This window comes from Tuber melanosporum, assembly GCF_000151645.1.
Source record: "Tuber melanosporum whole genome shotgun sequence assembly, scaffold_228, strain Mel28".
NCBI classification, from domain to species: Eukaryota; Fungi; Ascomycota; class Pezizomycetes; order Pezizales; family Tuberaceae; genus Tuber; species Tuber melanosporum.
This window is the reverse complement of record NW_003298895.1, coordinates 102,019-115,036: the sequence shown is the minus strand read 5'-3', so window position 1 is coordinate 115,036 and position 13,018 is coordinate 102,019. Positions and strand designations below refer to the sequence as shown.

Below are 13,018 nucleotides of genomic sequence, written 5' to 3'. Positions count from 1 at the left end.
ACTTAAGTTAGTCCACGAGGAGCTCACACTTGGTCTCGCAATTAACAGGGTTCCATCTCACCATCAAGGCAGTGCGCCAACCCCCCGTGATCCACCCGAACACCAAAACTAAACCTGATCAAATCCTGGTGATGCCTGATAGGGTAACGCCAAGCCCAATACGTATCATAATTACGAATTCCTGACCAAGAAAAGCAACAAGCCGCCAAGACAACGTCATTGACCCGTTGTACTCGTACGCGTCACTCACCCGGTCCGGCCATCTGAAGGACCTAGAGAGCACAAACCTGCGCCTTGCGGCCAGTGATTTCCATGGCATGATAACTGGACGCTGATGGAGATATATATGATAGATCCAACCTCCTGCTACCCTCTCTTCCCCATTCTACTCGTAATAACCGCCAGCACTTCCATTCACTAAGCGGAGTACTTACTTGCGGAGGCTTAACGGAGCATCAACACACCACACAACGATAAGCATGCGCTTCTCAGCGATCGTCCCGATAGCTCTGTCTATCGCGGCCTTCATACTTTCTATGCTAGTGCTGTTTGCCGGTAGGAATAATGGGTTCCTGGGCGACACTTATGTCACTAAGGTAACCTTTTCTCCATCTTCTCCAGATACAAACATGTACTAAGAGCCGTTAGATCGATACTTCAAACCTCAACGTTTCAAACACTGGCATCAGCGCACTCGACAATATCCTCGACTCAGCCGCCCAGGACATCGTTAATACCACTGCCTCTCGCCTCGGTTTGCACGATTTCTACAAGGTCTTTATTATGAACTACTGCGAAGGCGAGCGCGATTCCAACGACAATGAGCGGATTACAAACTGCACTAAGCAGAAGGGGATGTTCACCTTCAATCCTGTCGGTGTTTTCGAGAGGGAGTTGTTGCAAGGCGTGACGTTGCGGGACCTGGGTGTCAATACTCAGGACCTCGACACCGCTATCAATGTCTTGAAAGTTGCGTACAGGACTATGTTTGTCACGTACTGCATTGGAATTACCGCTGCCGGCATCGCTATTATTCTCGGATTCCTAGGATTTATTGAGAGTAGGCTTATCGCATGCTCTAATTGGATGTTCGCTGTGGTGAGTTTGGCTCCTCTTCCCCCGCCCCCGAATCCATTATTGATCGATTCCCCGTTTTAGATATCCTTCCTATTCCTCGGTGTTGCATCGGGAATCGGAACTACCACTGGCGTCAAAATTCGTGACGCGATAAATCGTGAGATGGGAGGAATTGGTGTTCGAGCCTACATTTCGAAACGGTACCTCGGTATGACATGGGCTGCCGTTATCTGCATGCTCATTGTCACATTCTTCTGGTGTGGAGCTTGCTTCTCCAGGAGAAAGAACCGAACCCACCACAAGAGTGCCGATGAAAACCAATTGGCTGGGTCCGGGCCTGTCGGGAAGAAAAAGAGGTCCTGGAGGAGATGGGGCCATTAGAGAGGGGTAGCATGATTTTGGGTACCGGTAGTGCGCGATGGATAATGAACGTTCCCCTCATTAATGTATTTGTATAAGTTTTCCGAGAGCAGGACTGTTTTGTCTTATCATGATTATTTCTGATTATTTCCTCTCCCTTTTTCCGGACACTGCTATTGAACGAGTCTCCTTTGTTCTCTTTTCTTCCCCTCTCCAAGATACCTTGTTACCATTCTTGCCACCATATCATATCCTTTTTCACCTTCTTGTCGGCAGATCTCATCGCGCTTAACCGAAATAGGCGCACTCTAGATGGTTGAGAATTTAATCGTGGTACCGGTCAATTTGCAACCCGCAGTCCCCATTCATTTCTTAATTTCACCTGGCACCCTTGACCACAATAACTTACCTACACCCTTTACTATGATACCCAACCAATGTCGCACTTAGCCATACTATATATCATAATTATCATACCTTTCAGTCCTCGAGAACGCCAATGCATTCCACACTCACCCTCCATCAAAGACGACCGAGGGAGTTCCGGATACCTTGCCACTTTTAACTTGTAGATCTCTACTATAATTTGGGAGAGCGCCCGGAGAGATGGAGCAGGGGTAGGCAGTTTTTTGAACTTTTTTCGAGTGAGATGTTGTGGGATAACCCTGATCCTGAGCATGTAAGGCCTCGTGACCCGTCAGGTGACATGCATGCATTTGAGCATTTGTGCTGGCATTTGAATTATGATAATATTGTTATTGTTGTTACTAATATCACTTTTCAAAGCGCACTCAGATCCGCAGGTTCCCAGTTTAGGAATTAAAATAGGATTTGAATTATTGCACTTGTATGGGTGGTTTTTTTTCTTTCTTGTGGTAGATCGGTTGACGATGGTGTGGAGAATACTGGTAAGGGAGAGAGTTTCTAGAAGGATGGATCTTCGCTTATGCAGTTGGGAGTCGAGTTGCATAGGCGCCAGGTTGCCGGTGCGGTCGGTGTTTCAAGATCCAGGTATCATAAATCGGTCACTTATGAGATTGCGATTGTACTCTTACAAGTACTCGTACAGTACTGTACGGTACTCGAGTACGGGCAATGGACTGTGCTCGAGTTCAAACAAAGCAAATGGGGATGATGAGATGGGTGTTAGTGGACTGGATCGGACTCGATTTCAGTACGATAGACTACGCCCCCCCCCCAGTTCTCGAGCTTAGTCTATGGGATACGGACTGTATGATTACTCTTGCTCCTCCTCCTCTTCTCTTGGCCTTCCTTCGCCTTCCCTACGTCAGGCTGCTTCACTCCAAAGAAGGGTGAAGGGGTTGGGAGTGTAGATGCGGCTCTTGGCGATTCAGTCTCCTTGGCTACCCCAAAATAGGAAATAAGCACAGCCCCAAAACACTCTTCCTACAGCTTGAGGGAAAGGGAAAGGGGAGGCTTACCGGGACCATGCGTGTGTCAAGTTTTTAATAATATTATGGCCTTCATATGGTACCTTGTTCCACAACACTTTTCCCATTTTTCCCATTACAGAATTTCTGAACCGAACCCCCTGGATTTTCTCCTCCCTCCTCCATTTTTCTTTCACTCGTTCTGCTTGAAATTCCTCTCTTTTCTTGCCCCCATACAACGCCCAGCCAGAGCCCAGCCTGGCCCATTGTTTCCTTCATCGCGAAGGAATTCTTGGTCTCTTGTCTCTCTAACTTATCCCTATTCTTGTTCGAGTCGCTCCTTCTCCCCCCCTCCCCTTACACTCGTTCCCCCTCCCCCTCGTTTACCACCACTACCACTACGGTAAAAGCCTATCACCTGCCTACAAATTATTACCTTATACATACTATTTGAGGTGCATCTATTTCTTCACTTCTCTCTCTCCTTCTTGCCTCCTGAGTCGTGGTAGAAAGTTGTAACTATATTACTCTACACTCTACTTCTTACTACCTGCCGCTACCTAGCACACCAACACAAAGAATACAAAACAAACAACTTTCCCCCAACTTTATTCATATGCGGTGCTGAACTCGAACGCCTGGTGCACATTTCAAAAATTTTCCCCTCCTCTACTTCCCTCTACTTCCCTCTTCAGCCTTTGCCCAGATTCATCGCTCGCTTCGAATCTCTCTCTGGCCTTTACCGGTCGCTCGTTTTTGAACTCTCGAATCTTTCCTGGGGATTAGGTACCGGTCACCTTCTCTTATCGGTAACCCCATCTTGAATCCCCTACCTGGGCTTCTCTGCTATAGATATACAAGATGAAGTTATCCTCCTCTTCACGGCTGCTAGCTTCTTCGCTGTTGTTTGCCACCCTTGGGTCGTCTATTGTCGTTGATCTGGACAGTGATTGTCGGTCCATCCCTTCGCACTCCGGGTGCCCCCTTTATCTCTCTATACGTCTAAACTGACCTCGGTATCGTCATAGCTTCCATCAAATCGGCTGCGAAGACTGTTGCCGAAAATCTCCGTGCCTTATATCCATCCAACGAGACGTGGTTCGTACCTGGCGAGTTTGGTCTGATCCAGACGGCCGATGGGAAGAATGACAAGGGATATTACTGGTGGGAGGCAGGAGCCGTGATGGGGGTGAGTGCATGTTCCTTGTGATGCGATGCAACCGCCACCATGACCAACAACAAAGTGATCAACAGAACGAAAGCTGACGGAAACAAACAAACAAACAAACAGGCTTGGATCGAATACTGGCATTTCACTGGGGACAATCAATTCAATGACATCGTAACGGAGGCCATGTTGCACCAGGTTGGTGAAAATTCAAACTACGAACCACAGGCACACACCCTTTCTCTCGGCAATGACGATCAAGCGTTCTGGGGTATTGCTGCCATGACAGCGGCTGAGCGTGCATTTCCCGATCCTCCACAGGACAAGCCTCAGTGGCTTGCGCTAGCTCAGGCCGTTTTCAACCGACAGGCGTCTCGGTGGGATACTCTGCATTGTAAGGGTGGTCTAAGATGGCAGGTTGTGTCAACCAACAAGGGATATGATTACAAAAATGCCATTTCCAATGGTCTTTTCTTCCACATGGGCGCCCGGTTGGCAAGATATACTGGGAATCAGTCTTATGCAGATTGGGCTGAGAAGGCTTATGATTGGTCCAGGGAAATTGGTTTGGTCAGCCCGGAATACAAGGTCTTCGATGGTGCTCATATCCCGGAATGTAACATTTCCAGTGTCTATCAGTGGACTTATAATGCTGGTGTCTATCTCTCCGGTGCTGCTTACATGTATAACTTTGTATGCGTACTCGTCCTTCGCTCTATGGCTTGTTTACTAACCAATCCTTTTAGACCAATGGAACCAATCAAAAATGGAAAAACGAAATAGAGAAGCTCATGAATGCTACTGCAGAGCCCTTCTTCTCAACAGAGCCACCGAATATTATGCAGGAGTCTACTTGTGAATTCGGATTTACCGGAACCGATCCCACCTGTAACACTGACCAACGTTCTTTCAAGGCTTATTTTGCTCGTTTCCTCGGATACACTTACCAGATGGCACCATTCACCTCTGAATTTATCATTCCTCGTCTGAAAGCTACCGCGCTCGCTGCAGCTGCGTCCTGTAATGGTGGATCTAGTGGCACGATTTGCGGACTCTCGTGGATCAAGTCGACATACGACGGCGCCCCTTACGGTATTGCAAAAGGAGGAGTGGGAGAGCACATGGCGGTCATGGAGGTTCTCCAGAACAATCTTGTACCAAAGTCGAAGCCCCCGGTCACTGCTAACAGTGGTGGAACCAGTGTTGGTAATTCCGCCGCTGGAGGGGATGGTGCGGATCCCAACGACCTCTTACAGACAGACCCAAGTACGACCGGAGACAAGGCTGGAGCAGGAATTTTGACTGCGATTGTGTTGGGTTTAATGTTGAGTTTGACGTACTGGCTTGTCAAGTCTTGAAAGGAAAAAGAAAAAGAAAAAAGGTTTGTATAGGGTTGTAAAAGGGTGGTTCTGGGTGTCTTTTTTTTTGTTTACGCGTTTTCTTTAGGGATGGTTCCGGGTCGGTGGGGGGATTGTCGAGTGTCAGCGGGAGCGGACAGCAGCTAGTAGTCTAGGGAATAGAGAGCGTAAGGATGCGATTGGGAGGAGAGTCTGCTCTGTAATGCCCTTGTTTTTTTATACATTCTTAATACCGCTGTGCCTGGAATTATAACTATTGCTACTACTATACGAATCATTTTTTCGTCATTTGGGGTGTTTTTATAACTTTTCTCATTTACAACCATTTTACCCTCGATATTACTGTGTATGTTTTTTTTTTCAATTTTTTTCATTTAGCTTGATTTTTTCATTTTATTTCCACTCCTTACCTCTCTCTCCTTGTGAGTTTTCTTGTAATGTTTGGTTCGAACCCGTGGGGCCTCAGTCGGTTGGTCGGCAGAATAGTGCGCTTCGATAGAAAGAGAAACCAATCGAGAATAATATGGTACTATATTTATTAATACGGGTGTGGTGGACGTGATATTGCCAACGCGGGGTATCACGTACCATTTCCTACAAGTGACATGTGTACAGTACTCGAGTATCATACTTGCATTATTATCGGTGTGGTAATCCATAGGGCCACGGGGTTGCTGGGGTTGGGTGCATGTAGTGTCACTCTGCTGGGAGTCCAGCGAGGGGAAGCGTACAAGTAGTGTTTATCAAAGGTTGTGTTAAGGGATTAACTGACATCTATAGTGGGTGCTGGATGGCAATATTTGGAGTTTATGGGAATTGTTGCTAGTGTTCATGTGGATATTCCGTCTGATAGCCCCTACTTGTTTCGCTCTTACAGGGCACGATGCCAAAACGAGTGATCATTCGTGAGAGGCAAGCAGTAGTTGTATTCCGGCACGAGGGTAAGCTTTCGTGGTTTGTTTCAAATTGAGCCCTATGTCGCCGGCCGGGTCTTTTTTCTCACAGTTAATATCTCCCAGGTGAGCCGCCATCACTTGGATAGTCAATTGATCATCCCACTACCGACTCAATTTATACATCTAGGGGTGGAGATCCATTACTCCTCCTTATAGAGCAGGAGCCCCCCTTCTCGCTTGCCCCCTCATTATCAAACAAACCGACTAACAGGTAAGAAAGGGACAGCGGTCCTTCATCCTCCATGGCTACTCAGCCTAGCCGTATCCCTCTTCCAACGTCCTGCAACCGCAAGCGCCGTAAACAACCGCGCTACAACCACAACAGCCATAGCCATCACCACAGCTCTCCAAACCTCCCTCCAAAAGCCTGGGAACTCTACATCCAATCCCGCCGAGCTGCCGGCCAGGACCGCCTGTGGCAGAAAGAAGAGCAAGAAAAACTCCGCGCATTCAAAGCCGCGCGTGCAGAGCACGAATCCCTGGGCGTCCACTTCCTCTATGAAAGCGACAAACCGGGGCCCCTCCCGGTGAATACGTATTTCTCGGACGATGGTATTGCAGATATTGCTTCTGGGCTGCTTAGTCGTGGGATGAGGGAGGAGGAAAGAGAGGGCGGTGGGAGGCCGTGGAGGTTTATGGATGACGTTTACCCTACGCATGTACAGGTATGGGAGGGAAGAGAGAGGAAGATTTCACTGCTGGTACCTCTCCCGCACCCTCAGATGCTGAGACTTGAAAAGCCCGGTGAAGAGCAACCGGAGTCCATAGAAGCTATGCTTGAACGCTGTCGTGGGGCAGGGAATTACAGGAAGAGGCTGGCACAGCGGGACTTTCTTGGAATGCGGGGAAAGGAGTTTCTGTCTGAGGAGATTAGTCTGTTTGAGAGGGTGCTCGTTGAGGGGAAGATGGTAGAGGGTGGGTTTCCGGTTCATAAGGATCGGGAGTGATGTGTTGTGATGTATGATGTGCAAGGCGTTTGGGTGGGCGGATTAGGGGTAAGTAAGTTTCGGGGAAGATGGTACTTGGATTGTAGTTAAACGTAGGCTTTGCCGCTGTCTGTTTGTCGGGTCGAAGAAATAAAAAAGTTTCTTTGAGATTCACCATTTTTTCTTTGGTGGCTATCATAGGTGGTTAGTACTTGCAACTAGCATCCCCTCGATCTACTCTCGAGCGTTGTGAATGTTGAAAGTCTGAGGGAGAAGATATGGATAATCAGAAATTGCCAGCGGGGGTGCCGAGCTTTTTTTCTTGGCCCTCACTGACAATGTGCTCAAAAATACACCCAACTGCACCTCTCATCATAAATCACATGCATGCTCGGAAATTACCCCCTATGCACCTACCATCATTATTATCAGATCTTACATTTTTGTAGGATCAGATATCAGTCCTTGGGGCAACTGCTCAGCACTAGGAGGTTGACAAAAGTCAGGTTCGCTTCCAAAAGGAGATGTGGCACTTATATGTAGACTAAACCAGTTTAGGAAATTCTAGTGATAGCAAGTGAGTATTTTTTAGTGTCAGTAAATAGTTGAGTTCACTTCTGAAAATGGAAGACCTGTGAGTGATATCTTATGAGTATAATAGGTAAAGAAAAGAAGTCTAGATACATAAATTAAATTACAAATGTCAATATCGAGTTGGTCCTCTATCTGCCTTGATAACAGCCTGTAGGTGCTATGGCATGCTTCTGATAAGTGCCTCAAGCCTCTCATCTGGGATTGTATTTCAAACTGTATTAAGAGTAGCTACTAGTGTTAGTATATTGCTGATCCTTCACCAAGTTTCTTCCAGCTAATTTTCCAGATTGAACCACAGAGTTTCAATGAGGTTCAAATCTGGTAATTGAACTGGCCACTGTGAATGTTAGGCGGAGATGAGCTGATAGACTTCAGAATAGTCTAAGTCAACTAAGATTTATTTCTGTAGACGGAGATTGTCTAGTAAGGTATCACGAATGTGGCTTGGCAGGGAAAAGGTTTTCACGTGATGCATGGTTACGAGTCAGGTATGTTATGGCTTCACACATATGACTCATTCGAGTTATATGATTTGTTATGTGTGGGATTTGTGATGCTTTCATACATGGCTCAAATATAAGTCATGGGACGTGCGTCTAGTGAGTATACCTTGCGAGTGTGCCTTGCGGGTATGCCTTGCGCATACGATTTATGTTTAGCATGTGACCTCATTATGAGATCATGGGTTTTGCACTTATGACTCATTTGAGTCATATGACTTGTTTATTGTGTTATGATTGGTTTATAAGTTTTCACACATGACCTTGCTATGAGGTAATGGGTTTTGAGCATGTGACCATTTGGGTCATATGACTAGTTTGTTATGATTTGGTTTCGTGCATGTGACCACTTCGGGTCACATGACTATGGGCCGGAAGAAGACTATATAAGGAGGCTAATGTGGCTGAGGTGAATAGGTTCTTCACGCTTTGTTCTAAGAATTTTTCCTACTTATTACTTTAACGAATATAAAACACCTTTACGATCTTTATCTTTATTGCAATATTATCATTACACCAAGGAGAGCTCTTTACGAAGAAGAGTTAGAGAAAGCTTATGATAGGTGTTCCCAATAGAAGACAAAGGTCTTGCACTATTGGTAATGTAGGCAGAGGCTAAGTACTATCGTAAGACTAAGGAAAGAAGAAGAAGAGAAGTATCGTTCCCTGTCGCCAAGAACTAACTATCCAAGGAGGGATTGTTTTATTATAAAGTGTCATCTAGTGTGACACTAAACGATACAACACGGCATCCTTCAACCCAGACAGGGAAGGTGATATCGACATCGACGATCAAAACCTTAACCCAGGAGGATTCAGTGACACCCTAAATCACGTTTCAGCAGAACCCTCAAGGGCAGCAAGCCTGATAACTCCAGAGAAAGGATCACGAGTCGATAGCTCTCCTGCAGGAACTCCATGACCCGAGAGAATGTTGGGATCAGCAGTCACTAGGCTACCAGCCCCAGCCACTCCTGCACCAGGTACTAGTGTACTTGGAATGACTGAGAATCAGTTTCAGACATTTCTAGCAGCAACATGAAACACAGGATAAGGAAATATCCAGCCACTAAAGGCAAAAGAACCCGACACATACGAAGGAGCAGAAGACAAGCTGCAAATATTCCTGGCACAATGCAAAGGATATTTTGCGGTTAAGGGATATGGAGAACACTACGATGGAATCAAGATTCCATATGTGGAATCTCTACTAAGAGGACTCACAGGACAATGGATCATGCTCTTTCAAGATGGAAGGAAGCAAAGAGAATAGGTTACGTATGAGGAGTTTAAGGCAACACTCTTTGAACAATTCGGAGATCCCTACGCTAAAGAGACAGCAAGACGAAAGTTGGAAAAACTCCAACAAGGAAAACAGACCTTTTCAGCATACTGGAACGAATGCCGACTATTGGAATACAAGGCAGAGTTTGATGATGCTACCTTCTACATCATCTTCTAGAGAAATTGCAGTGAAAGACTCCGAGAAGCGTAGGAAATCTCCGACTTGCATTACACTACAGCAGAACAATTTGCAAGATGGGCCATTGATAAGGAAAGCAAGCTAAACATGGTTCAAAATAAGTCGGAAAATACTATAGCACACAGGGTGGCCCAATCATCCATGAACGTAGACAGGACTATCAAACCACAAGCAGCTTGAGGTGAAAGTTGAGCAGTACCATCAGGTAAGCTAATGGAATTGGACAAATTAAAGGCAGGACCTGCTCTGAACCTGTCAAAGGAAGAATACGCCAGAAGAATGAATGGAAAACTCTGCCTGAGGTGCAGAAAAGCAGGACATTGGATACGAGAATGCAGAAGCTGACCAGACAGTGGATATCAAGGAACTAGGGCTGCTGGAAACAACCGCTTCCAAGCTCAAAAGAGGAGCAACATTTGCAAAATAATCACAGAGGTTTCACCAGTGGAAAATGACGAGGGTCCCCAGTAAAGGGTAGTCTGGGAGACCCAAGACATAGACTAGGAAAACCTATCAAGTTCGCAAACTACTACACAGTACGACATTCGCAAAGAGGAGAAGAAGACGGAGATCATGTGATATTCAAAACGAGGATACACAACGAAAAGTACGAAGAAACAATGATATATGCAATACTTGACTCTGGGGCTACTGAAGATTTCATCATCAAGCAAATCTGCGACAAATACGGCCTCCATACCAAGAAAGCGAAGAAAGCGAGACAGGTCTACCTAGCAGATGGAAAGCCAAGCACAATGGGTCCTATAACCCATACGGCGACAGTACTTATGGACATTAACAGCCATAAGGAAATGACAACCTTTCAGGTAGCAGATCTCAAGAACCATAAGATAGTCCTAGGGATGCCATGGTTATGAAAACATAACCCAATGATCGATTGGAATGAGAACAAGATGACCTTTACCAGCGAACTGTATGCGACACGATGTCTCAACAGTTCACCTGTGGTCTACTCGACACCGATACAGGAAGCGGAAGAAGAAACTTTGCATGCAAAGTTCGCCGAGATAAGACAAGACAAGAGAGTCCGGATACAAAAGCTTGACCAAGGAGCAAAAGTGCCTACTAAGGGTTCCAAAGGAGCAGCAGGACATGACCTGTATGCCAACAAAGAAACCAAGATACCTGCCAATAGGCAGGCGACAATAGCGACAGGAATAGCCATCGGACTACCAGAAAGCACCTATGGGCGGAGAGCACCCAGTAGTGGTCTAGCAGTCAAACATCGACTCGTGACCATGGCAGAGGTGATCGACACTGACTATACAGGTGAAATCAAAGTTGTCTTAGCCAACCTGGCTTAAGAGGACAATGAAGTCCAGAAAGGCGATCAAATCACACAGTTGATCATTGAAAAAATCAACAAGGAGGATCTGCAGGAAGTAGATCAACTGGAAGAAACCAGGCGAAGAGATAAGAGATTTAGAAGTACAGACCAGAACCAGCCTGATACAACAAAAAGAATTGAGTTCAAAGTGATCACAGTACAAGTCTTTGAGCGGTACTATTGAAGGGGAGATACAACAGGAATCCTCAAATGGACATACGAAGACGAGAAAGCGGTTCTGGCAAAAGTCAATATCAGCATAGAACTAGCAATCCAAGACAAGAAATACCAAAGCAAAAAAGTATAGAAAGAATTGATTCTAAAAGAATATCATCAATTCACGAACCTATTCCAAGAAGAGGAACCTATGGAGCTACTACCTTGAAGGCCAGGAATCAATTACGAAATTTAGCTAGACAAAGATGAGAAAACGGGAAAAATAAAAGAGTTTCCCTACAAGAAGTTATACCCACTAGGAGAAGTGGAGCTCGAAGAACTGAGAAAGTACATTGAGCAAAACCTAAAGCGAGGATGGATCAGAGACTCCTTCGTATCAGGAGGATCTTCAATACTATTTGTCAAAAAGAAAGATGGAAAAATGAGACTCTGTGTGAACTACAGAGCTCTCAATTCGGTTACCAAGAAAGATCGATATCCACTACCTTTAATTGGAGAAGCACTGGATAGACTACGGTTAGCAAAATACTTTACCAAGCTTGACATCAAGGATGCATACCACAATATATGCATCAAGGCAGGAGATGAATGGAAGACTACATTCGCCTCGAGATACGGAATGTTCGAATACTTGGTTATGCCTTTCGGGCTAACCAATGTACCGGCTTCATTCCAAAGATAGATCAACAAGGTACTCAATAAGTACCTCAACATATGTTGTATCGTATACTTGGACGACGTACTCATCTACTCAGAAAACATGCAACAACACCAGAAGGATATCAGCAATATCATGGCCACAATACAAGGATCAGGTATGAAGATCAAACTAATAAAATGCGAATTCCATAAAGAAGAAATGGAATACCAGGAATTTATCATCAATCGAAGTGGGGTCAAGGTCGACCCAGTCAAAATGGCAGCAATATGGGATTGGGCCAAACCAAACAACAAAACAGATGTTCAATGCTTTATAAGATTCTGCAACTTTTATCAAAGGTTCATAGAGGGATTTAGCAGACTTGCAAAATCACTCTATAATGTAACAAAGAAAGACAAGAAATGGGAATGGAGAGAAACGGAACAGAAAGCATATAATGCAATATGAATGCATCTAACATCAGCACCCATACTGGTTTATTTCGACCCAAACTGAAGGACAATGATTGAAAGAGATGCCTCAAAATATGTATGCTTAGCCATACTATCGCAACAATGCAAAGATGGAAAATAGAGGTCAGTGTCTAACCGATCCAAGACAATGACTCCCGCATAGTGCAACTACGACGTTGCGAACAAAGAACTATTAGCGATAGTTCAAGCATTAAAGGAATGGAGGAGATATGTTCTGAACAATGACCATCTGGTCCGAGTTCTAATCGACCATAAGAATCTAGTCCTATTTATAACTACAAAGGAACTAAATGACCGCCAGATAAGGTGGATGGAACACTTCAGTAAATATAACTTCAAAATTAAATACCGACTAGGTAAAGAGAGTGGAAAGCCAGACACTCTCACAAGGATTGTAAGCGACAAACTACAAACAAAAGAAGACGAAAGAATCAAACAGAAAATACGAAACCTATTACCAATAACCTACTTTGAGGTGATAGAGGTTATCCAATTCACATTAATGGAAGATAAGGAAATCAAGAAAGCAAATGAAAAGGGACAAAA

The 13,018-nt window shown here is 45.1% G+C and overlaps 2 protein-coding genes; both read left to right on the top strand.

Moving 5' to 3' along the window:
• The first annotated feature begins 276 nt into the window (after positions 1-276).
• Positions 277-1,568, top strand: GSTUM_00000876001 (uncharacterized protein). XM_002838143.2 has 3 exons: positions 277-596; positions 649-1,098; positions 1,159-1,568. The coding sequence occupies exons 1-3, from the start codon at positions 480-482 to the stop codon at positions 1,456-1,458; spliced, it is 867 nt and encodes a 288-aa protein (XP_002838189.1). The 5' UTR covers positions 277-479; the 3' UTR covers positions 1,459-1,568.
• GSTUM_00000875001 (uncharacterized protein) lies at positions 1,568-1,928 on the top strand (the record flags this gene model as incomplete). XM_002838142.2 has 1 exon in its annotated part: positions 1,568-1,928. One exon carries the CDS (start codon positions 1,568-1,570, stop codon positions 1,727-1,729), a length of 162 nt encoding a protein of 53 aa, XP_002838188.1. The 3' UTR covers positions 1,730-1,928.
• Positions 1,929-13,018: the final 11,090 nt, after the last annotated feature.

Coding starts and splice junctions, on each gene's coding strand:
- GSTUM_00000876001 (XM_002838143.2), top strand. CDS start 480: ATGCGCTTCTCAGCGATCGTCCCGATAGCTCTGTCTATCGCGGCCTTC. Junction 597..648: donor GCGACACTTATGTCACTAAG/GTAACCTTTTCT, acceptor AAGAGCCGTTAG/ATCGATACTTCAAACCTCAA. Junction 1,099..1,158: donor CTAATTGGATGTTCGCTGTG/GTGAGTTTGGCT, acceptor TCCCCGTTTTAG/ATATCCTTCCTATTCCTCGG.